Source organism: Ciconia boyciana, chromosome 1, assembly GCF_034638445.1.
Source record: "Ciconia boyciana chromosome 1, ASM3463844v1, whole genome shotgun sequence".
Lineage (NCBI taxonomy): Eukaryota > Metazoa > Chordata > Aves > Ciconiiformes > Ciconiidae > Ciconia > Ciconia boyciana.
The window spans coordinates 160,341,060-160,368,177 of NC_132934.1; the positions used below are offsets into that span (position 1 = coordinate 160,341,060).

At 37.9% G+C, this 27,118-nt stretch overlaps 1 protein-coding gene across 1 annotated transcript in view; it reads right to left on the reverse strand.

Moving 5' to 3' along the window:
* Positions 1-27,118, reverse strand: part of PCCA (propionyl-CoA carboxylase subunit alpha) — a 300,137-nt gene that overhangs the window by 205,415 nt on the left and 67,604 nt on the right. The window contains exons 7-8 of the mRNA XM_072849938.1: positions 6,785-6,916; positions 448-484 (exon numbers count right to left, since the gene is read on the reverse strand). Of these exons, the coding sequence (XP_072706039.1) occupies positions 448-484; positions 6,785-6,916 (169 nt within the window). The remainder of the gene's footprint in view (positions 1-447; positions 485-6,784; positions 6,917-27,118) is intronic.

Sequence of the window (27,118 nt, forward strand, 5' to 3'; positions counted from 1 at the left end):
TCCAGAAAGCACAGAAAAAAGGCTTGTAGTCTGGATGATATTCAAGCTAACTGCAGTCCACACAGTGATGAAGAATGAAGATCATAACATCGCTGGTGTCAGCCTTCATATAAAGAGACATGTACCATGCCTAACGTCTATCATGTCCAATTGCAGACATACTTTGAAATAACTCCTTTAGCGAGCTACTCATTACTGCGTATTACATGCATTCCACAAATCATGGCTGCACTTGTTCTGTAAAGTCCTGTTTGTAAAGCTAAAATGTGATGATTTAAGAGACAGAGCGTTAATGCCTAGATTCTTCCAGCCCTATAGGCAACAGGGAACTTAAAAACTATTAAAACATTATTTGTTCTATAGGGATTACTTATTACACATTCAATTTAGTCAACCATGTCTGCTGAGAGGCACACAAATCCCACCATAGCTAATTTAAGAACTTACCAATTTCCCTTGCAATTCTGACAGCTTCATCTGCATCCTGTAAAAGCAGGAAATGAGACCCAACGTTAATCCCATCAGCCATTGCACTATGTCCTGAGGGCAGTCATATATTGCACTACTGTCTCCTCTGATTCATTTAATGTTTGATTTTACAACCTTCTGACCCTTTTCAGCCAGAGGAATGTAAAATTAATACCATAAGTGGAATGTAAATTCTACCTCATCATTAGTATACTGAGAAACTCAAAGCAACGAGGAATCAGCTGACAGGAAACACAACCAGGATCACAAAATTATTTTCTGCAGTTGTAGGAATTTAATGCTAGAATTTAGAAGTTTACAATCAATAATGGACTATAAATCAGATCGTTAAAGTTTGTACACCGCCAGCTTTTTTCTGTCCTCCCAGGTACTTCTTGTGTTTTCCTGGTTGTTGTCAGTAGGGGGAGTTGATTCTCTATTGTTTGGTAGTGATTCAGCTTCAGAAAAAATCTTGCAGAACTCCTTTAAAGACAATTTTTTTTTGTCTACTGAAGAAAGAACACAAGCATTTCACTTTTGCAAGTTTTTCATTCTAAAGACAGAATAAACCTTAAATGCAACATTTTAAACTGTATCTGAAATGAGAAGATTCACATCATTGTTTCCATTAAAGAGTCCACACATTACTAGTGTATGACAATTAGAAAAATGTTTTTGTTGATGCCATCTATTGCTTCAGCTGACTCAGACCACTATAGCCTGGTACAGAAAAAAGTACTAGGAAGCCCAGAGAATAAGAAACAAAATACTTGAACTTCTTACTTCTTAATAACCAAATCTCTTCTCCTGCAGTGGTTAATTCTGGTTTCTTCTACTGATAACTACATTTCCATTACATAATACTAGAAAGAAAAAGGGTTAAATTACAGTGGCACAGGTTAAGTTTGAAAATTCCATCTAAATTTGCTAATATTTATACTATTCCATGACATGCATTAAAAAATTTGTATGGAAGGCAGTAATGTCTGGAAACCACCAGCTGCTAAGTGTGTCTGAAACTATGGGGGCTGACTTATGAACATTAAAATGAAACCTGATATTTTTAAAGCTTTCAAGGCAATCCTTTTTAAAAGCACCCAGGTCAGAACTTTAAAAAAAAACCCACACATAAGAAATGTTCATACCTGGTTCATTTATGTCCGATAATAAAACAAAATCCTCTTTAAAAGTCTTCAGTACCTAGTAACAGCCCCATGAAGAATAAGGGGGCTGGCAGGGGAAGTTGTCAGAAAATTTAATTTCCTTTCATTAGCTAGTCTGCTCCACAAATCGGTGCTTGTTAAGTTCAAAGCAGTCCTGAAAGCAACATCAGTTTTAAGTCTTTTTACTCCAGTCACATCTGTTAATGAGATTTTTCCAAATAACAATTGTTTCTAAGTCAAGAGATAAATCTAGCAAAAAAACCTTTTCCCCCCACCCCCCAAAAAAAAAAAAATCAGGGTTTACTGTTTTATTACACCTTGCTGCTTTCTGTGACCCTGCACCCTCCAAATTTTAGCTTAAAGGGATAAAATGCATGAAAAGGGTCATTTAAGAATGTTAGTGGTTTCCACACATTGAGTTTGAAGGTTCTTTGTTCCTGCCCGTGACAGTTATGCGAGAATACTTCCCCTTAATAGCCTCTCTGTCAGGAAGTGTTAAACCTGCCAAATGCAGACAATTAGAGCCTCTTGAACAAAATGCAGGAAGAGTGATGACTGATGAAGAGCCACGATTATAGTCGAGAAGGAAACTTTTACATTTCTTTTCTCTTGCAAATTCACTCATATATTTGCAAAATAGAATTAAGAGGGGGGAAGTAAACAGGGTAATTTTTTTTTCACTTAGTTACCTGCAAACAAGTGGCTAACTGACACATTGCAGTCCACAGGAAGACAAGCTGCAAATCATTATAGGGGAACTTTTCACTGCCACTGTATTTTTATACATGCATACAACAACTTTAAGTAATAAGCAGCATCGTATCAGCAGCACTAATTGTCTCAGTTCTGGCTTGAACAGACTGAAGTCATCTGTCCAGCACAGTTATTAATTTACACTATTTCAACATCTGTTTCTTTTACAGTTCTAATATATTAGAACCCAAACTCTAAGATAAAAATAATCAATGCATATTCAAATTCTTTAGCCTTCAAAGAGTGTTTCTGAAATAGAAAACAAAAATATGCTGTGCATTAAAGAGAAAAACTAACAAACAAAAAATTAATAAACAACTGACATTGAAAGCTCTGATAAGTCTTTTGATCTTTTTCTCTAAGAAAGTATGTTTTAGTATCATGCATTTCATTTGCAGATTACATAAATACAGCAGCAGTTTGAGTACTCATAAAAAGTTAGGACAGTTATTTTAGATTTTTGGTGCAAAAAACTTATGATAGATACACAACATTTGCCATAGGGGGGCAAAACCTGAATGCTATGACACTGCATAACACACAAGTCCATATGTGCAAAATATACAAAACCACACTGGTACTAAAAGCATTTTGAATTATTTTTAAAAGCAAGAGTCCTAGATGATTTACTGTGATTTCCTCAAAAAACACATTAGTTACACTACCATTTTCCCAAAATAAACTGCAGATTGTAAAGAAATATATAATTTTAGCACCACCTTTTATTGTACAAATAAAAGTGTTCAAGTAATGGTACAAGTTTATAAAAATCACAAGAGTTATAAAATGATGTCATAGTGTTTTTACAAATGGCTGATTTCAGTAAGTTAAAAAGACATAAAATACTCATTTAGTATAAGAATTTCTAACCTCCTAATTTCATGTACATGCCTTTCTGCCCGGTACCAGCAGGTGGAGACAAAAAAGCAAAACTATTCTGATGTTGAGGAATGCCAGGATAAAGCTGCTTAAGAGACTCCTAGAGCTGTAAAACATTGTATTAATTATGAAGAACTACATAATAGTTTTCATGGCTGAGGGTGTTGGGCTTAGAGAACCTCCTCCAGTTCACGTCTAGTTTCCAACAACCTCCGCAGCAATACAGTGATCATTTAATACCAATGTCAATACCCCAGTGCAAGAATACAGCCAAAACAGATACCTGAAACTTAAATACAGTAAATTCATAGCCTTGCTGAAAACCTTCCACATGTCTACTGACAGCAGTGAAGCTAAGTAGACACCCAGAGACATTAATTTTCTGGGTCTACATCCAGCTGTGTTCTACCAGCCATAAAACCAAGCTAGCTGTACATGGTGAAACAGTATAAAAATCTTTCTTCCCTTGCCATTCCTTTGCCAGTTTTTCACCATGGCATATCCTTATACTTTATCACTCAGCCTCCACTTTCTTTTTGTCACCTATTCCTTTTTACCCATTTACCGACAATACATCTTCTCAGCTCTAACTTTAGAATATCCATTGCTCACGTGGATTAACACTAATTCTTTTGATTAAGACTATTTACCACTATCTCTCCCAATCAGGTTTTAGGAAACCAACTGTAGTCACACATTTTGACATTAACTACTTTTGAGTGCTTTTGTTGGCTCTCTAGCTGACAGCACCAGACTTGGGTTCCTTAGATGTGTAGACTGGATAACCCCTGCCCCAGCCAACTAAGAAACTGAACCAGGGATGAGAAGAAAATTACTCTTTGTCAAACTACCCTCTCCACTCTCACTCCACATCTTTCCATTCTCAGTTGCATATTTGCTACAGCATTTGCCTAGATAGGAATAGTTAGTTGTGTCTGTTATGCCAAGCATCCTCCTCTTCACAGAATCGTATAGGTTGGAAAAGACCTTTAAGATCATCAAGTCCAACCATAAACCTAACACTACCAAGACCACCACTATACCATGTCCCTAAGCACCTCATCCAAGCATCTTTTAAACATCTTTTAAAATGTCTCTTCAGTCCTTCCAGGTCCTTAAGTATACTGTTGAAGGGCTTCCTTCTCTTAAATTCCTAATTTAATTTCTACTCACTGGGAATTTTTCTGCATGCAACTTCTCCAAGATGTTATTACAAAAGCTTAGCAACTCCAGCATCTACTATGCGTAAGTGCTAAGCAACATAAATAAGAGGAAGGAAAAAAACCTTACCCTTTGTTCATGAAGGACCCATGCATCTGCAGCACTATTTAACAAGTGCTGGATAAAGACAACTCTTCAAGTAACAAAGATTTTCAGTGCAGTCCTGAGTTGAATAATGAAGCACTAGAACTTGTTACTTTATGTTCGCTTTAACTATTCATTCACAAAGAATAGGTGCTACTGATCTTTCTTAAGTCCTGGCATTGTCAGAGGCATGAATGCAGTTTTCTTCCAGCTTTCTTAGACTCCACTATAAAGATGAAGCCACCTCTAATCAACTCAAGTATCAAGCAGACACTTAAATCCTCCCTAGGACCTTTCAAAATCTTATTTCTCAAGAAAAAGAGCCCTCAAAGATTTTGAAAGCTTCCTAACTCTGTGACCAAAACAGGTCTCCCACAGAATGGCAGAAATCCTATAGTCCCTGGTTCCTTGTCTGTTGCTTTTCTGATTGTACCTGGTATCACACAGCTTTGCCCTTCCCATCTTAGTCTGAATTGGCCAAATAGTACATCAAGCTCTAATCAAAGATCAGGCATCCTGTATGACCTAGTTACTCGGGTATTCATCTGAGCAAAAGACACACGATCACAGGAAGAAGATCAGAGGACAGACATACTTACATCCACAGCAAGGATGAGAATATCAATTATCAGAAGTTCTATTTCCTACAACTGGTAACCAAAGCACCCAAAGCACTGGTTAACCTAAAATTTTCATCTCCCCTTTCTGATGGAAACTACAACACTGGCAATGTCTGTGGACTCTCCTTTTTCTCATTTGGTGGGTACACTGCAGGATTTTCTCTTTAATCTCATGTTCTTTTTCATCAACGCTCTTCAGATAATCAGAACTACTGCAAGGCTGAGGTATGTGAAATTGATATGATATGGACACTTCAGGATTAAGCAACTACTGCATAGTTCCTTTCAATAGCTGAGGATTGGAGGTGTCAACTCAATCCTACATTCTGCTTCATTTGGTGTTAAGGCTATCATTGCATATAGCCAATTGCCAACCAGATCACTTATGTTCTTTCATTTTGTTTCAGGAACTTCAGATAACTGTCAAAAAACAGTCATTTTTGACAGCATTACACACACCAGGCATTTCCATCACAAGTATTGAAGAATTCTCTTGTGCATTTTGACCTCAGCTATTTCATGATTTTATCATTCTCTCTCACTAGCCAAGTTCTCCAGGCATCCTCATCAGAACAGATAAATTTGTGGAGGCTTAGCCCCTTTGCACTCTGTTCACCTTTCTCATTTAATTGGGTTTGGTTTTCTTTCCTCCTAAGAGAGTTTAAAGTCCAACTTAGCTGACATGATGCTGAACACCATTGCCTTGGTATATGTTGCTCCTTAAAATACAGTCTGCATTCCATCAATATATTCAGTTGTTCCCAATTACCTTGACATTTCCTATTTCATCATGTAAATAAGATTTATGATGATCAGAGGTCAATATCAATTGTAATAAATAAAACCTGAAAAGCTTTCCCCTTCAACTACATTAAAGTGTTGTTGAAACAAACTTTTCACTTTTTCCTGCAACTCAAAGTTTTACTCAAATTTTATTTGAAAACAAGAATCTAACTTGACATGTCAAACAAAGAATTTCAGCCCAGGAGGTCAACATTTTATAATACACCAAAGTTTTAGGCATATACAACAAAGGTTTTAAAGGAAAAAAAAAGCTTATTTACCTACATTAACACAGACAATGTATAAAAACCCCAGGAAGAACACTAGCTGTAGATTTGGACAAAGAGCCACCAACTTCCCCCCACCCTCACCCCGAGTTTTGCAACACATGGAATTCTACACTATCAGCACAGACCCTAAAATGGAAACTTCATACAGTGTAACAAACTTAATTGTTAACTTAGGGCTATCAAGATCTTGGCCAACAAGAAGTGAAGACCTGAGAAATGTAAAGACATGTGCAGATATTTAACCTGATATTTAACACATTTACCTGCTTTCATGTTAAATTTAAAGCAAAACATTTTTAGAGACTCCACAGAAGCAGTGCTTAATACATTACTTATTAGGAAGGACTCTCTCTTCTTCTCTAAAGCTTTCTTGCTAGTAAAAATCTGTACCCCATTTTAAATTACACCTTATTAAAAAAGAAGGTGAAATTATAATTACATTCTGCATCAGACCTTCAATAGGTGTACTTCGATTTAGACACTGTTCCTACAGTGGGCAGACAGTAATTAAATGATTTCTCACCTTGACTACTCCATCAAAGCCAGGGATCGTGTTGACCTTTGCATTCTTGGCTAACAATTTGCTTTCAATCTTGTCTCCCATAGCTTGAATAGCATGTGTGTCAGGTCCGATGAAGGTGACACCTTCCGATGCCTACAAAGACAATGAAGATATAACTTTAGAAGATGAAACTAAAAATCACCTTTCACAGGTACTGCTATTATTTATTTTTTTAAAAACTGATTAATGAAACAACATTCAGAAGACATAGTGATCTGTTTATGTAACATTCTAGCAATACATAAGCAGCATTTCAGCCAGTTCATTAAAAACGTGTATGACCTTGTGAAACTACATATACACAGACTCAAAGCCCCTATAATTAGCATTTGTATAAATCAAAGCCAGGCCAAAGAAAAATAGCTGAAAGTGGAAGTACTCCAGCCTGAAAGTTAGAAATATCCCTTGAGAAAAACAGAGGCTAGTTAACTCACCATTGAAATAGCCGCAAGTGATTTACAAAGATATGCTAGCTAAACTGTAATGCAGTTGAAAATGCCATTATGCATTCCTAAAACCAAACCTTGATGAAACATCAAAATGAAAGTGCAGTCTCTTACTCAATGTATTTAAAGATCTTGAAAATAAGGTAATAACTGAAATAATGTTTCCCCAGTTCTTTCAGGCAACTCTCTTTTCCAATACTAATGTGGAAAGAGGTTAAAAAAATACTTTAATACTTCTGCTTTAATACTTTAATATGTAGGTAGAACACTGAATTGCATTTTCCCCCCTCCTGTTTCTCTATGCCAGCAACAGACTTCAGTGATCAAGTACACAGACATTTTTTCAAACCCCTCTAGGGTCAGTACTACACAGAGCTAAAGGCAATTCTATCAGAACTGTTTCACTGAAAGTTACTGATGCATCAGTGAGTGCGTGCATGTTTCAGGCAACTTAACATCTTTTGTACCATAGGAAAAAAAAAAAAAACATCCAAAGAATAAGCATACTAGCCTTGCACAATTTTTTCCAACTGTTTCATCGAAATTTTTTTTTGCCCAATTCAAAGACATCTGTAAAACGCTTAAAAACACCTTGTTTCCAGCCAATGGGGAGTTTACTTAATACCAATGACAAACATTCAATTTCTTATATCAGAATTTGTGTCTTAATATTTTGTCTTTCTGACATACACTTGTGCTGCATATGTTAGGGTTGCCAGATAGTTAGGGTCACTAACAATAAAAAGTAATTTGCTGAAGCTTTGTGTATTTATGTGATGGCAGTACACGACCACAGAACAGACATAGCAAAAATATGTTTTTTAAGTTGGGGAACAATGTCCTCCTATTCATGATCTTATAAGAGCTGAGAGCTCCCAACATGCTTGGGAGTCACAGTTTTCACTGTCAGCATCATCCTAGCAAGAAGAGTGTAATAGCAGAATCTCTGCGTAGACAAATTCCTATCATCCTAGCTAACAGGGTGCTACAGATAACAGAGAAAAGACCAGACAAGTATTACAAACACACTAGGAAGCTCAGTGCAAAGACACCCAAACCAAACGCAGGGCATCAGTTTAGCTACATCAAAGGCTTGTTAGCTTCAACTCACAATGAACCATCTGGGTTTTTATCTCAGCCCACCTCTTCTTTACTACAGTAGGCATATTAGCTCAGCAACTCAGTAGTATTGATTTGATGAATAGCTGTCTTACAAATACAAAGTTGGGAAGACTGCAATAGGAGGGAGGAAGGGATAGGAAGGCCGACACGAGGGTTCAGATTGATTAATATTATAGCGCCAAAGGATCTGAACACCAAAGGAATTCACTTTTTAAGGAGAAGGGAAACAAAAAGCAAGGAGTTGATGTTTGAAATTAGTGACACAAAGTTTGGAGCTGACCTTTTCAGAAACAACAGCAGATTACAACCTGAAAACTGATACTTCATTCCCTCTTAACAAGAGAGTTTTAAATAGGTGCCTGCATATACCTGGAGTAGGGCAAAGTTTCCTTCTGTCATCAGACTGTATTCCAATCTCAAAAAGCTTTGTGGAAAAGGTTCACTTACATACTTGGCAACTGGAGATTATGCTGTCCCTCTTGTATCACTCCTAACCTGGAAATACTGTGTTTCTACAGTTTCTGCCATAACATTGGCATTTGCATCCTGGTCAATGCCACTTCCAACTTCACCATATATTGCTTCCTCTCCCCACTCTCTTCTCAAAGTCTACCATCAAAAACATGGGATATCCAGAGGTCATCGAGATAGTGGGTCCAAAACTTTTGCCTTCCAGTGAAAGGCACATAGAGGACATGTTGCTTGACTTACTGTCTCTTCTCACTGCCTTGTGGCATGGACTTTCAAAGTGCCCAGTTCATTCCCTGCTCCGGTCCAAGCAGGTAGTTGGTTAAGAAGAGGACAGCACCATTCAGGAGAGACTGATGAACCACATGAGAAAGAACACCCCAGGCCATTTCAAGAAATGAATCTGCTGCATCCAGTATGTTTGTTAAGTGAATCTTGTAGAGCTGTAATATTCCACGTGGATACAACCAATACTTACTAAAAATTAAGTACTAGATTATGTGCAGCAGATTCACATTACTCTAATGCAAGTATCACTGGGTGCAACCTATATCTTTGTCTCTCTTTTTTTAATGTATACTTTTTAAATGTATACTTTTAATGTCCAGAATTTACAAACTGCACTTGTCTACACATGCACCTCTTGGCTTTAACTGCTTTGAACCTTTATACCTTACACAGAACTGCTCTTTAATTGTGAACAAGCAGCGGTTTAGTACCACCAGCTAGTCTCCTATATGGTCAGTTAATTGAGGTAGTTGTCATAGCCAGTTATTTCCCAGCAACAAAATCTGAAACAAAATAGTTTAACTCAATGTGATATCACAAGATACCTGAAACCACATCACTCTGCATGCTGCAACATCCTTAAATCAAAAATAAGTTAACAAACCAAGGGGGATCCACTGGTTTCCAGCCAGTATGTCAAACTATCTCTTATACAGAAAAAGGTGCGTGTACTCTGACATGACTTGCAACTAAATTTAGCTAAGCTCATAAAAAAAGACTTTGTCAGCTTAAGGCACTACTGGAAAAACTCTCGCAAGCCTTGCTACAATAATTTAAGACCCCATCACTTGAAGATACCTGCTTGAGCCCTCTGCCGAAGCTTGTCAGCTCATCACCAGAAAAGTGCCCCAGCTTCTTCATTGCCAATACTCACACATAATGTACTAAATGACCTGTTCAAAACTCTAGTGCCTGATACTGAAAATACCAAAAACAGACCATAAGAAAGAATGTGGCAATAACATCTTCATCTCCCACAAAGATTTATCAGCTCTCATCCATTAGCATCCTTAGTTTATGAAACACACAGAAGTGGTGCAACTGTGCAAGAAAAACTTCCAGTGTCTGATGACAGTCTGTCCACACACAGATTTGCCAGTGGAGCAGCAAGCACTGGAACCTCTGCTGTACATGCACAAGCTTACACACTGCATATCAAACAAGTTCTTCCAAAAATTCTTACACTCCTCCACACATTCAGCAGTGTACTCCAGCCTTGAAGACTAATTATCTAGCTGCAGGGAACATATCAACTTCCACCATAAACATGCACCAGCATTTTCTTTCTACCTGTGATACCTGTGTATCAGTGCTCTACTTCACATGGTCAAAGGTACAGACAAACAATAAGGAACATTTTATAAAAGAACAACTTCAGAATACATTCCATGCTAAGAAAGTTAGTTCTTTCTTTGACTAGGAAGTATATATTGAAAAGTTTTCCCCAACACCCCTCAGTTTTTGAGAGCAGCAATAGTTGGTTTAATTGTAGTGCCTTAAGAATCGCAAGCAGTTCATTCTCTCTTGCCTTTTTTTTTTCCTTAAGCCAGACAAAAGCCTTATTCTACCCTCAGAGAACACAGGACCCCAAATATAGCAAAAATTAAAGAATGTCAAAGTAGGACAAGCAAAGGCAAGATTTGGAAAATCCATTTGGGAAGTCTGTGGCTGAGCTGTATGTGACCTTCGCAGTCTGTCAACCATGTCTGACTGCTCTGGGTACAGAGTGGGCCAAACGGGCCTATGCTAACATAAATCGCCATCCTCCCGATGTTTGAAAAGGGCCTGTCTGTCTGACAAACTCTTGTGGACCTGAGGTAACTGAAGAGACTGATCCTAGGAAGAGGAGACTCCTTTGCATCACCTCCTGGAAATTATGAATGCAGAGATTCACAATTACTGTATTATACAGTCAGTAATGGATTCAGCCTCAGTGACAGCATAAGCAGAACTAAGGTCAGAAAGCATGAAAGAGGGAAAACTGTATAATAAACTTTCATACACACTAGCTCCCTTGGCAACATATACTCTTCTGTGGGCTTATAAATATGTGGCAAAGCAGCCAACTCACTGCCAGGCCTCTCAGCACTGCAGGAAATAACTGAACAGTTCCAACCCAGCTTTAGACAAAACAAGTGATATTGAAACTTTTCCTCTGTCTTTTACCATGTTAGCTATGGGCCATTAAACATGCTTTTTGGTGTCCTCATTCGAGCCAAGATATTTGAATCCGCACATAACACTAGCTTAACATGAGCAGCTCCAACCAACAAGGAGGTATGCCGTATACAAAAACACAGCTATCAAGAATCTTGTGTTTTCTCTTTCAGGATCATTTGGTGAGGGAATTCTTCCACTCACACCACACTGATGTGGCAAAACACACTCCAAGTGCCCAGCTGCTTCCAGCTGCAAGAGCTCCTATAATTATCTTACCACACAGAAGCAATGCAATAACACAGGCTTTGTGCTTGTTCATTCCCTGGTACCTGAAATGGTTAGTTGTAGGAAAATGTTTCCCATCTTTGAGGAAGAAATGGCTGAGAGGATGGAGCAATCTCAGGAGCAATTGTAGCTGCTCTCCCATATTGAAAATAAACTTTCCTATCTAAAGACAGAGCTGACTTTAAACAAGCTCATGAAATTTACAGGAGAAGCCAAACTATCTGTTGTATACAGCCATCAGATCATATGTTCTCAAACTCAGACTTACATATGATGTCTTCAAGATTACCCAAACTCAAGGTGCTACTTATTGCAAGCCAGTAACAGTAATTCACTCAGGAGAAAAGGGCTTAATTCCAGCACCACTGGCTGGGTGGGTTCAGAGCCTGCAGTCTGTCAGGAGCGACCAGAAAAGCAACTGAGCCAACATAGTTGCCTTTCCCCCATTCTCTCTCCTTCCTCTCCTGAACGTCCCTTCCCACAGTCCTATCTATCCCCCTTCTCTAGGGCAGGCTCTGGCACTCCTCAGTTCACATAACTGACCAACATTGCAGAAAATGGCCTTCTTGTTTTGGGAGAAGTGTTTTCCATTGCTTTCGTGAGTTAAAATTAGCTAAACAGAGAAGCTTAATGGGCATTGGAGGAAGAACCACATAAGCTTCTGGAGCATGCAACTGGGAACAAGAACCTTCTTTTGGGGGAAGGCACATCCTCAACTCTCAGGTGTGCAGGGGGAGACTGCATGCTGCCATATCAGCCTGCTTTTGTGTTCGAGTCTGCATTTCTGTTTTAAGGTTTGTTTTAAAATAAAGCATGTTGTTGCTTCTCTGAGGAGCACTGTTTTAATCACAGAATGGCTGAAGTTTGAAGCACCAAAACCACTGCTTGAACCAGCTCTTTGACACATGCTGTCAAGTAGTGGAACAACTTAGGGGCAGAAGAGAAGCAGAAGCAAGATTCTGTCGCAGTGAGGTACCAGCAAGATCAGCAAGTGTGGTAACAACTTACCATACTTACTCAAGAACTTATGGGTGAATGAGATTATGAAGGAAGGTCCACAAGTAAGAACTCCAGTAGAAACTGTTATGATAGGTCTGGTTTTGTCCCAACCCTCAAGTCTTCTTCACAGGAAAATCTGGAAAAGGTTTCCATTAAATACTTGCATGCAGCTGATGAATTCTTTCACTGTTGTCCTGAAGAAAAACTGCCTCAATTTTTCTGCCCTCTTGACACACAGCCAGTCAAGGAGGCAGATCTAATGGGGAAGGGAAGAGGCAGAAGTAGTCTGGTAATCATAAATGGTATCAGAGTTCCAGAAAAATTGCAATCTTCCACAAATACGGTCTCCATCTACAGCAGGGACTCATAGCTCACCAGAAGGAAACAGACCTGTACATGCAGCTGCCTTCAGCCACGTACAAAGCAGAGCAGATAAGCAGCACAGCTCACAGATTACTGTAATAGCTAGCTAGGCTCAAAAGCCTCTAAGTTACTCAGGCTAAATGCAGGACTGAAGCAGAGCTGGCAGCAAAAGGAAGGTCCAACAGAGGTTTAAACAACCTAGAAAATAACCAAGCAGAACAGAAAAATCCAGTTGAAGTGGCCAGATGAAACATCTAAAGACAGACAAGATTCAGGAGTCCTAACAAAAAAAAAACAAACAGGCACACTGACATCTGTTGAAAGAGGTGGGGACTTAGACCACCTCGCAATACAGGAACTGTCCATTCAACACTGGGAAGCAATCCCCCTAAGAAATATACTATAAGAATATATCATAAGAAGCATCTACTCAATAACCTAGGATATACTGAACTGGTAAAATGCTCTACAACAGATGTGGAGGTGGTGAAAGAATGCCCCGAAGCTTTCTGCTAGATGCACAGAAACAACCTAGCAGCTCAAACAACTGGACCCCATTGCTGCTATCCTGAAGGCTCAGAATAAAGAACATATACAGGAGTGGCCAATGATCTGCCCAGGCATCAACCCATAAATTTAGTATTAACAAAATATAGAATTTCATTCTACGCAGACTTATTTTAAGCTGGGAAAGGCCTGAAACAGCAACATGCCTAGGTATTGTCATGGATCACCAAAAGTAGTAACTCTCCAGCAGTTCAGTGAACAAGAGTTTCTCCAATCTTGTTTAGAATTAAATAAGCAGAACTTTTGAAGCCAAAAGATCTTCAGAATACGCACACATTTATATATATATAAACACACGAGAAAAGACAACACTTACAGGTACAGTAGCATCCTTCATTAGAACAATTTTTTTTAAAAAAAAGAGCCATGCTGAAGAAAAGCAAACTACAGCCTTCTGTACAGACTTACAACAGAAAAACACAGCACCTCTTAAGTTAATACAGTATGTGCTATAAGCAGATGGATAAATATGCTACAGAGGGAAGGGCTGTAAGCATCCTACTTTTCTCTGACTACACCTGCCTTCGGCTACTGTAGTTCTTTCTGGAGGTCTGACTTTTGTTTTGTTTGAGGGTTTGGGAAGGAGGTGGAGTATTACAATCACCTTGAATTGCATAAGCAGCAGGCAGGTAGACAGTGATAGCAACTAGCCTGGGAAGTAAAAGGTTAATTGGTGATTGGGAAAGTGACAGTGCCCGATGCAGCTTGCTAGAGGGAAGAGGAGGTGGTGAAGAACTGTGCTGCCCAGCCTGCCAGACCTCATTGCTTGTTCCAAGTTCTACTTCGAAATAAAAACTTACTGTTACTTGGCTCCAAAACACACTGCATTTTAGAAGCCAAACCCACCACGCAAGCTATGTCACCACCTGTGACACTATACCAGGCCATTTTAAATATCTGTACTCACTGTCTCAAATAGGAGTATGTACTGTTAGAGAAAGTGATACATTGAAAGTATTTCTTTAGAAAGGGAAAAGCTAGCAGTATGAAAAAGCCTTACTTGAAATTGAACACAGCTGCAAGAAGTTTGTCTCACTTCTTGAAACTGAAATTACAGAACACTAAAGCATTTTCACAACCACTGCCTTAAGTAAGAAAAAAGATGATTGCTGGGCAGCAATACTAAAAAACTGAAAACCAGAATACACTACTTTACTTGGAAATAAACCAACATAGATGCCAGTTTCTATGTTTAACCTCTGGCATGAGGAGGGGCATGTGTTAACAAATTCCCTTTAAGCCATTATTCTAAGAAATATATCTGATTTATTTAATCCTGGTGTGGATCCATTCACACTGGTCTCCAAAGTATAGTTTAAACTAAGCAGAGCTATGAAAATACATTAATCAGTTACCAGAAAATCTTGTACTATATTTAAGTTCCACCAGTATGACCAGACAAGCTTCTGAAGGACCAAAGGAAAACAGGCCTTATCCAAGCCCCAAATATGCCTTCTCTAAAGCAGGCTAGGAATAGAATGCAGGAACAGCATATATCTATATATTGTATATAGAGAGATAGGCATATTCATGTTTTTCAAAATGTAGTATATGTATATTCAAATATTTGGGGGTGGGAAGAGAGAAATCAATCTGTTAGACTACTCTAAAGCTCAACTTAAACAAAAGGCACAGTTGCTGAACCAGTATAAATACAATCTAAGGCTGCTTAACTCCACTGCCCCAAAAAAGTGCACACCTCTCAGAAAAGGTGCGTGACCTCCTGCATAAACACCAGGGAGCAGCCAGAATAAATCTAGATAGTCAGCATCACCTTAAGCACAAATGCTGCATAGAAAATAGCCTTTAAATAAACTTTAAAGTCATCTCCTCTTTAATTCCACAGAAGTGGGAAGCTTACAAAGCCAAAACTGTAAGAATCAGACTAATCTGTAGACGTCTTCCTTAACAAGATACAAGTTGTGAACTCATACTATCATAGAGTATATGTACAAAGGGTAAATGTGCTTGCACTGATTTAATTCTGCATTTTAAAATTACAAAAAAAATTCATTAACCAAACATTCCATAGTGTATATTATACTTCTAAGTGGGAAAAAAAAAATGGTATTCAGCTTCCAGGTCATATCTTTGCAAGTGAAAAGAAGCACAGAAGAAGCTTTTTCCAAGGATTCAAAGCTACAAGACACTGTGAAAAGAACAAAAAGTACCTCTGGGGCTCTGTACTTATAAGTTTTCACTTTGGATCTGATCATCAAGCTGAAGTTTTACTTGATAATTTAAACTTTAAAACAGTTTAAAGCTTTAGATTGTCTACATATTATTTTATGTCTTTGTCCAGAACCCAAATGCAATATTCAGTTATCCAAGTTTTTAGAAGCATTTCTCAAATACAAACTATAAAACTTAAACATACAGTAGTCTGTATGACATGCCACTGTCAATGAGGAATTGCTTTGTCACCTACAAAACACTCCCCACACACACACCACCCAACGCACAGGCACAGCAACTTAGCCCTGCTGTGTTGCAAAAAGTTTGAGTATCCCACTATATCAGTAGTAGTGAATACCCAGAAATTTAGGGAGAAACAAACTTAAGAATTTTCCCTGGATGGTTTCCATATTGCTTTTCTTCACTTCATGGCATTGAAACCACCCTTGATTTTTACATGATAAAAGAAATCTGTGGAACTAATCCTAGAAACCTCTTTCTGTTTCCTTGCTTAACACCTCCAGGCGACAGAAAAGACAAAATGCTTCATTTGCATCCTTAAACATTAGAAACTGCGAATGAGCCTTTTCAGCTGCAAATGTTATTGCATCTACATTTCCAGAAGAGAAAGAAGGTTAAACAGCCTACTCAGGTTTATGTTAACTCATCTCTTTTTAGCACCATGAGCAGCACAAAGAGCAGAGAATGTGGAAGCTTAACAGCCCAACCTCTTTCTTCATTACGTTCAATTAGATCCTGGAAATGGATATAGCTGCTGATTACACGAAGATAAAGAGAAGAAATCAGGTATGCACAAAGGAAATGGCAAACACTAACAAGTGTAATCTTAGTCTTCCCAATCATCTAGCCTCATGAAGACCATTTCATTTTTCATGCAGCACAAAAAAGTTCTATCAGTTGCATGACCACACAAGATTTTGCCTGATGTAAAAGTAGCATTTGTTTAATTATTAATACAAACTCTTAGTTTAAAATGTAATGTGCCAGTGTTGCACAACACCATCCTGAACATGTTAGTAAGGTAAGAAAGATTCCTTGCTTGATGTGCTACATAGTACTTCATCTTATCAATTAAAGAATAAAATTGAGCCACAGTCAGATAGCCAAACACCACTATTAAGCTACTTTATTTCAGAATACAATTAAGTACAATTTATTCTTCAAGAGTAGTAGATCTCCTAACTGACAATATTTTTTAAAGTTAGGATTCAACCTACATGGTATTTTTAATTTGTTTTGAGTGAATAAAGCACTTGGAATTACTGTACTGAATTCAGAAATCAAATTAAAACTTAAGATGACTGTCCAAGCTCACATACCCTGAATTTACTGATGAATTAAGCATCAGGAACACTGGTATTGATAACCAGGAAAATAAATGACCCTAGAATCATCTTCCTAATAACCACTCTGCATACTGAGGAACAGAGTTGAGCAAAGCACACAACTATGTTGAAAAGTGTCATTTCTCAAACACTGTAAAAGACAAAGACCCTGAATAAGTAACACTCTTCATAAAAACAAGGCTGTTAAGCCCACTGCCCTGAGCAAATTCTCATACAGATAACTCCATCCTATCCACCTACAGCTCCTTTTTCCCAGCTGGTTGGTGTAGTTTAGGATCCTCCCTATCTTCACATAAAGACTACTAATTTACTTCCTGCAAAATAGCTGCCATTGCTGATATCAAGACAAAGTGGTATTTCTTCAGTAGACGTAGCCATCCTCAAACATTTGATAAAGACTGTTTTGAAGACCTTCAGACAGTTTATAAAGATGCCAGAAACTACACTACAAGATACAGAGCAGTGAGTTCACTTCAGAAAACTGGAAGCATCTGCATCTTGTTAGTAAACTGGAGTTATTTTCCCACAAGAAGAGAGCCATTAAACAGCACTAGATTCAATTTCTGACATTCAAAAAACAACATCATATGGTAAATAGGCATATTTATTCAAAAATAAATATCAATCTGTCAGTCACATTAATAAACATTAGTTAAGAGCTAAACAAGCAGTAAATCAATCATATCAGCAACAAAAAAGTGCATGTGCACACATTTGTTTAGGTTGGTTTGTGGTTTAGTTTGTTTTTCCCCCCAAACCAGGTTTAATTCACTGAACCAACACACTCTCTTCTATCAAAGCCAGCGTATACTGACCCTGCAGTTAGTTAAAAAAAAAAAAAAACAACCCACAACACACCACACCACACAAGTAAAGGAAGGATAGGACTGGGGCAACAGTTGCTCAAGTCATTATAAAACTCCAAGGACAGAATGCTGTCCCATAGGTCACAGTAAACTGATGCAGAGTAGTGACCCAAAAAGACAGTACCCCTACCCAGGTCTCAATTCCCCCTGCCTCTTGCACTGCAAGCAGCATCCATGCAGCTGCGCAGCCATCAGTTTGGGAACCATATCAGCTAAAAACAGCTCAAGACACATGGGGTGCTTAGAGGATTTTGAGTGACAGTCCTTAGAAGGGACAGTGGCAGGTGACAACTGTCAACAAATACGCTATCACCAGACATATAATGGGGTACATAGGGGAAAGTGTGCAGAAAAGGTATAGGCAGGATGAACGGGGCAGGATGACTGAAAATTACATTTGTGGCCAGAGATGCCTGTGGCAGAGAGTCACTAACAGGCAAGAACTGGGGGTTACAGAGGTACTGCCACGGCAGTGGTGATGAGATGACTGACACAGGAGGTGGCTGCAATCTATAATGGCAAGAGATACTGGAAGAAGGTGGTCAAACACAGGAATGGGTAGCCCAAAGAGGCTGTATCCCTGAAGATATCCCAAACCCAGCTGAACATGGCCCTAAGCAACCTGTTGCAGTTGATCCTGCTTTGAGAGAGGGCCTAGGTCTCCAGAGATCCCTTCCAATCTCATCTACTCTATACCCCTAAGTGAAGAATAATCAGGAAGATTATTATCTCTGGCCAGGTGAAGAGGGTTACAGCAACCAACAGTAGAGAGAACTTGGCACAATCCTTGTTGTTAAAAAACAAAACAAGACCTTCTTAGATTGCCTGAGATAAAGGGATATGGATCTTCCTACTGAATCTCACAGCATCCACTTCTTTAAGAGAAAGTAGCATCTGGTCATACTGACCTTTCTTCTCTAATAACTGGTGGTGCTGCTGTCTAGCCATTTATTTCTACCTGTGTACTAAAGTGTGCTGTTCCTTTAGTTTTGCAGACAAAAGTGATACCCATTAGACCAATAAAATAATTGTTTTAAAACAAAAAAATCCCATCCAAAGGTTCCCATCTCTGAAAGACAAGCTCATCCAATTATATTAGGAGGCCACCACAGGATGCAGCACAGGGCTGGGAAGACACAGCTGGGGGCAAGCAGGGACAAGAGGGAACTCCCTACACCAGCACTGGTATGGAAGCACTTGGGAGAAGCAGCTACAGTCTGAGGGAGGGAGGATGGTAAAGTAGTATTTCTGTGATGCCCTCATCAGTTGAGCAAGCACTAGCGTACATATGGGATAACAACGTCAGACAACACAGCCATAGTAAGAGATACCACTTCACAGAATTCTGTTAAGCACTACTGTCTTATCTCCTTCAGCATTTATTTGTAAAAGGATGCATGTAATAGTATTACTAATAGAAGATGTTCTTATTTAAATCTTACACACAGTTCCTTGGAGAAAACTGTGGACTAATTACCATGTCATGAAAGATAACTAGTTCTTAGAGCTGCCCGCTGAGAGAAGTCCAATACACTGCATTTAAGCAAATGAAAAATTCATTGATTTTTTTTTTCCTTTGGAAAGTGTTCTAAGAAAATTCTGAGTTTTTTCTGTATGTTCTAAAAGTCAACAGTCTTTGGTACTTACACAGCTCTCCCTCCAGTTTCTATTTATGCTCAACTTACATGAAGTTTACATTAGATATTATGGGCAGAGATGTGTGATGGCATTGTCCTCTTAAATGTGGATGTTCAAATAAAATTAAGAAAAAAGGCTCAGGTGCTTTTGTAGCCAAACTTAACAGAAAAATATTACTCCTAATTTTATTACCTTTAAGTAATGAAACTTGTATATACAAATTTGGATTTTCCACCAAACCCTGTTCTTACTCTCACGTATTCTTACATGAATCAAACAAGCAGATTTGGCCCTTTGCCTTCAGTTTAAAAATAAAAACAAAGAACTACATGTGATCATAAACACCACTAAATATTATAAAAGTTTCAGACTATTTTAAAAGTACGTGTATATTATACTTCTTGGCTAGTGTGAGGAAATAACAGTGGAATTGAGGATATTTAAATCTATTGAACAAAATGTGATGGAATAGCAGTATTACAACACTTACAATGCTACAGCTTTGGGATAACAACCTCTACCTTAGTGTCATAAATAAAACAAGTCAATAATATGTATACGTAGTACTAGAGAATTTATAGGCACTTATAACGAAGCAATCTGTGAGATTTCCTTGTGGCCCTGCTCCCTATGAACCACAACCATTCTGAGCTCAGGATAACGTACTATGACAAAAATATCTACCATGTATTCCTAAATACCACCACCTCTGGATCTGAACAATACATTTCAGATGGTGGCTAAGGAAGGAACAGCTTTTTGGAACATACACAATCAAATTCCTCCCTCCCCCTCCCAACAGATGGGCCTGAGAGTTGGACAGTCTGGCTTCACTTGTGCAATAAAGTAATTAGACAAACAAATCTGGATCCTATAAATAAGCACGTGCTTGAAATTAAGCATACTTAAACAGTTGCAGGACGAGGGCCTAAATTTCAAAATTGTAGCCTGTAGAGGAGATCAGCCTATTAAATGATGGCAAACTTTCTGAAAAGTTGACATTTCTTTCTTTTCAAAGGTCCCCACAGAAATGGCAGGGGGGAGGGGGAGAAACTTGGGTAAGCAGAAACTAATCAACTATCTTTTTTTTTTTTTAATGCAAACTGATGTCTCAGGAGTGCTTAAGATGGTAAATAAGACAACGGCACGCTGGAAAACTTTTTCTGTTTTATTATTTCAGCTAAGTTATATGAGAATGGTGAAATGCAACAGAAATTCCAGAAGTCCAACCTCTAATTTACCTGCCAGGCTAGAATTACTTGGAAATTCTTAGCAAACTGGATTTTCACTTGTGAATTGGATGCTGAAAACTATGTGCAATTAGATGGTGTTCTCCTAAAGCTATAGGTAAAAAGTCCTTAAAGGCAGAATATACTCAGAGATTAGCAATGAAAAAGCAACAATGGGTATATACAAAAGGCTATATTTAAAGAAAGTGACTTCATAACTTAATCTATCTGGAGCATCAAATACATCAAAAAAGTTTCTTATCCTGCTTTTACATACCCATCAGCATTGTATAGGACATCTGTAACGGACACATCCCAGATTGAGAGAAATTGCCTTAAACACACCTTTTCAGAATGTGCCACCTCACTCACCAGCTACCTCCTGCACCCAAGAAGAGAGGCAATGAGACAAGGAGAGACCACAACATTAGTAACTGAGGACTACATCACAGCACAAATGCACCCAGGGAACAAACGCAGGATGCCAGAGCAACTCTAACCCCAACATGCTCTAACTCCTGAAAGCCCGATTTTACAGTCTCAGAGTCCCTTCAAAATCCTTGTTGTCACCTGCTAACAATATAACAGGTAGCAGCAAGAGGCTTGATCTGATGGGCTCAGCCAAAGAGGGAACAAATAGGAAATTTAATTGCCAACGGCTGGAAGTGCTGTACCATGATAACTAAGTCGATCTAGTGCACATTCCACTGCAAGAGTGGGGTCCTGACCTCCAGGCTTTTCATTTTTCACACCTAGTCCATTGCATTTTGCTGGTGCTAGCACTAACTTCTCTTTCTGGATTACTTTTAAGCTTGCTCTAGATGACTGCATAAATAGTCGTCCCATGGGACTACTATTAGTCTCCCATAGTCTCCCATAGTAGAACATGGGAGATGGCAGGAACACATGACCAGGGCCAAGATCTCCTTGCAACAGAAGGAAAACTTTAGCTTATGGAGATTGTGAAACTGCACCTTTGCACAAATACCCACAAGGCTGAAGAGGGTATTATGGCTCCCATTCCTTGCTTTGCAGGAACAACCCAGGTACCACTGGCAGCATGAGCTACAGCAAGACTTGAAACATTCACTCTGGATCCCCAGGAGGAGGAAAGGCTAGAACAGAAAGGAATTTGCCATGCAAGCTCTATATCATCCTCCTAAAAAGTAATTGGTCCCATCGTTGAAATATCTAGAATGATTAACATTGCCTGTTAACCACTTGTTAAAAGAAAGATCTTTTCCCAGTTCCCAAACAAGGATGCCTTTCATCAAGCGAAAGGCAAGATGGACCTGCTCCAAATTAGATATTTTCACAAGCTTCAGAGCTATTGCTGAAAAATATTTCTGCATCAGCAGAACTCCTTCCCCAAGCTTCATCCTTAAGGCACTACCTGAATCTTCACTGAAACTTGACGTACAAAATGCTCGAGTGGATGCAAAGTAAGCATGATATTCTGAATGTAAAGGATTAGCTTGGCAAAGATTTAAAACAAGTAAGAATCACCACTTCTAGTGGGAAATACTTGGTTATTTTAAATATGGTGCCATGATGCTCTCTCTACATTATCCTAATACAGGATTTCATTAACTGCTCAGAGCCAAGTTAAATTTATTCCTTCCCCATGCCAAAATTTCAGTGTGTGTATATTTTTGAACAAAAACACAATCTGAAGAGTGTATTAGCCTCTGTGTGTAAAATTGACACTCATTATCTCTCCAACAAATTAGAAATTCAAAAACAAAAATCAAAACTAAATGAGTACTGACAAGAAAGCTAGAGATACCAGCTATGCAAAAAAATGAGCTAATCTGACAGAAGATACTCGCATACAGAAAACAGCTTATGAATTAGAGCTGGTGCTTAAGACGGACAATTTTGGAAGAATGAGCAAAGATCTCAGTTACCAAGATTTTCAGTACAGGAAAGAAATATAAAAATAAGGAACTCATTAACTCATGTCTGGAATAAATAATATTTTTCACTCTGAATATAAATATATTTCAAAAGAATTCAAAAATATTATGTATAGGAAGGGGAAGTTCCAAAAAATAGAGAAACAAGGACCAATACTGTCACTCTTTCCCAGACAACTATGCCCTCTCCAGATACCAGGTCCCTAATCCTGTAGGTTTTTATGAATTAATATGAAGAGCTTACCCTTTAAGAAAACAAAATAAAAGCTACATTAAGTAGTCTCTTAAGCTTATATTGCATTGTAAATATTTAACTATTTAAAGTTAGAAAGTTCTTGCCCTTTGTTGCTCACATTTTAAACAAGGTTTCTGCTGCAAAATTACTATAAATGAAGTGCTCAAGACTCTTCCCATTGGAGAAGCTTGACAGGTAATTTAGAAAAGAGGAGACAAATGCCCATATCTTTGAATACACTGCTTTGCCTGGCCACAAGGACTGCTTGCATTTCTCCATTTTCAAAAGAATTGTGGGGGTTGAGATTTTTTTGTGGGTGCAGGCATTAAGGTTTCCCCATTTAGAGCCCCAGGCTTTTCTTCCCCATTTATTTTTAGCTTACTCCTTTTCATTTTCCTTCAGATGCTAACAGAATTGGAAGTAAGGGAAAAAGGCATAAACCAGCTTTTCATTACACATGTGCATATGACATCTAGCACAGTGGGGATTTTAGTGAGCATAATTAGGTTCTTTGGATTCTGCACTAATACAGATAAAGTCAACAGACATTAGTGATACTGTAATATAGTTAAATTTACTATACTCTGCAACATCCACTATTAACACTTAAAATAAAAAAATGGGAGTGTCATTTAAGTGTTGAACAGTCAAAAATGTGATTGATGTTACAATCTAGTTGTTTCTATCTTTGCTCTTTCAGGCAAATTTTTGTTCAGTTCCAGGACTATGTTTTCACTCCTATTTATTCTTCAGCATTACATCAGAAAACATGTATAGCAATCTTTGTCCAAATAGCAAATCTCTTCATTGCAGATGTATGAATGGTTCATACAAGAGTTCTTGCTGTTTACAAAATTAGAACTACATTCACTCTATAGAACTCAAGTTCTTCTTCCAATGTATTGTATCTCAACCAGTTTATGTAAGCATACATTATTTTTATAGGTATTTTACACTTTTGCTGTCTTATGAGGATCCCCTCATTGGTCCATTTATCACACCTTTTCATGAACAAAATGAACACATTGGTGAAAGGATAGCTTCTTTTATACTCACTCATATGGCGCTCCAATTCTACAATAAATCTGGAACCCATGGTTTCAATCTCTGAAGAAAAATTAATTTGACAATGCTTAATATATTAAACATCTTTCTCTTGGTCTGAATACATATATCATTTGTACATACGATATGCCTTTGTAATCCACAGAGGAGTATATGGATCTCCACACATACTTTCTAATAGCCAGTTTAAGTTTTTAAAATGACATGTACTATTGTACAGAAGCAACACTATTATCCAGCTATTATACAGAAACTATTGTAGAGAACTATTGTACAGAACTTAACTATTGAACAGAACTGTACAGAACTTAACTATTGAACAGAAACAACACTATGTTTCCTGGATAATCAGCTGCCTTAGTAATGGAAAGTTACAGTATACAAACAGCTCAGACTTTTTTTTTTTAAATCACCATGACACATTTGAGCAGAGTTTCAAAACCCCCTGAAGATCACACTGGGTCCTTGTTTTAAGGAAGTGTCTCCATTGTTGGCTATTACTATGCAGATAATGTAGCTGAATGCTAAATTCCTTTAAAGTATGCAATTCAAAAAAGCAACAAGACATACCAACTGCTTAATGCCTAACAGCATTTCCTTTCCTGCCTACTGAAGAATATCTCAGTTATTTTCCATTCTTTAAAAATAACTGCTCTAAAGTCCACCTCAAAGTCACCATCCCAGAGCTTTGTGACAATTCTAAGACTCAGGTTCAGGTTTCTGTGGTTTGCAATTGTACACATGCCTGATCAGTCTCAGTTTTGGCATCATTAACACAAAGTTACTACATTAAAATGGTAGTTTTGACTGTAATCTTCAGAATATGGTCCAACGTGCATGTGAAACTTCAGGCTGTAAGACAGTAACAATGGCCAAACGCCAGCTATCTTCTCATTTATGGGAAGACAAGATCAAAACACATCTTATAATCAAATAGGAAAGTAAGCAAAGTTAAATTTAAACTCTTAATAGTAACATTAATTATTTTACTTCACTCATTTTAACAATGGATTCAACTATCACCAGAACACAGGCTACAAAGTTTTATTTATCTGTGCTGAAATCTAATCACTATCTAGCTTTTTCTACTGCCAAGTTCCATCTCCATTTCAACTCCCCTAACTTAACCCTGTAGCAGCTTTTCTGTCCAAATATTTTAGGAAGGTTTGTCATTCCTAGAATGGAATCCAATCATCAGATCTTGCTCTAACAGAGCAAGATACAAACACATTACACTAGAAACTCCTTAAAACGAAATAATATTTTATCATTCAAAAAGGTTCTGTTTTCTTTCACTACTTTTTAGATGCAGATGCGATGACTGCATTTTTATAGTATTGTGTATCAAGACTGATGTGCCATTACATGACATTGAGAATACCTGGCACTACAAATACTTCATTCATGGAGTCACACATTCAGGAGGAATCCATTCCTGCACTGAATGATAATGCAGACTTTACAGAAGTTAGCTGGACTGGAATCTTAATACACAGACAAGAACTTGGGGGGGGTGGGGGGAGGGTGGTGGTGGTGGTGGTGTGTGATTGGGGTGGTGTTTGTTTTTATTTTTTTCTACTCTTCTGCTGCTCTTTACCTGGTTTTAAATTTTGGCCGCAAATTTCCTAGTCTCCAGTTCTGTGGAACATCAACTATGAAAACAGATTTGTGTATTTCTCCTAAATCATACAGTAGTCAGAAAGTGGGAAAAAGGGGGAGAGGGGAAGATAACATTTGGGTTTAACCGCAAGAAGAATGCCTGGTATTGAAGTCCTTATGAATAATGCTTTTTCCACAGAAATGTGGCAGAATGCTAAACAATTCAAAGTGGTATAGACTTCAGCTCATGCATGAACATACTGCAGATATTTTATCCTTATTACTTGAATTTTAGGCTGTAAAGGAAAACTCAAATTGTAAATTTGAAGAAAAATAGTTCTGTAGTTTTCTGGCACTTGGAGCTAAAACAATAGCCTGAATTATATTCAAAACATAATAAGCAAATATGCAGTAACACCACTTCCATGGATACAGTATCTGTACTCAATTCTTTAAGCTGTCCCTTATGGATTTTTTTTTGTGCTGTGAGGTATGCAGCATGCCAGATTTTTTCTTTTATTTTTTAAACAAAAGCAAATGTTTTAGCATTAACTGTTTGACATTAGAAGAACAGATACAGCACTTAACACATTTAAGTTATGTTTGAGAGGAAAAGCACTCACAAAAGCAACAGGCAAATCACCAGAAACAAGGAGAGCAAAAACACTCTAGGAAACCAAATACAAAATTATTTTCAAGAGAATCTTTAGCTTCTTGCCATAGGAGCTGTTTGAACCTCCCATCCCTTTAATTGTGGAGGCTACTTAAGAAATTCTATGTCAGTCAGGACCAACACTGAAATACAACTATAGTAGTCCACTTTCAAAATTCTTGAAAACCCATTTAAGGATATCAGTAGGGGGTAAATTAAAGCTGTATGCATTAGGAAGCTAATAATTTGAAAAATGTACAGGGGCAATGAACCCTGAAGTTATCAAGCACTGAAATGACTAGAAAAGCATTTTGTATAGTTGGAAGTAACTAAATACAAAAAGCTGTTGTAAAAAAAAAGTACAACTATAATCTACTACACAACCTAATATTAACATCTGAAGTAAAACAAAATCTTGTAGATAAAACATTAATTTCTTATCGTACCCACTTTTTGATATAGGTATAGTGGAGAGGCAGAGCTAGCCTATAGAGTGCCCTTTCATGCCACTCTTTGTAAACATTGTTACTTGAATATACTTTTGTCAAATTCTAAATCTCATTGGACTCAAGTCTTCCAGTCCAAGCATTTCTTGCACAAGAATTTCTCTAAGCATCTGTAAGAGGCTAGAACTTTCAGTGAACAAAATTAAGACAAAGAGCAGCTATAATACTGTTTAAATTGTTATTTAAGATGAGGTGAAAAGGAGTTTCATACAGAAGCTGGAGGACTCGAATCAACAACTCTGAAATCAGAACGGAAGACATGCTATATCATGGTAAGCATGATATATCATAAATAATGCCTTTACCATTCTCGTGAAAAAGTTACCCATATTTCAGTTCATAAGCCACA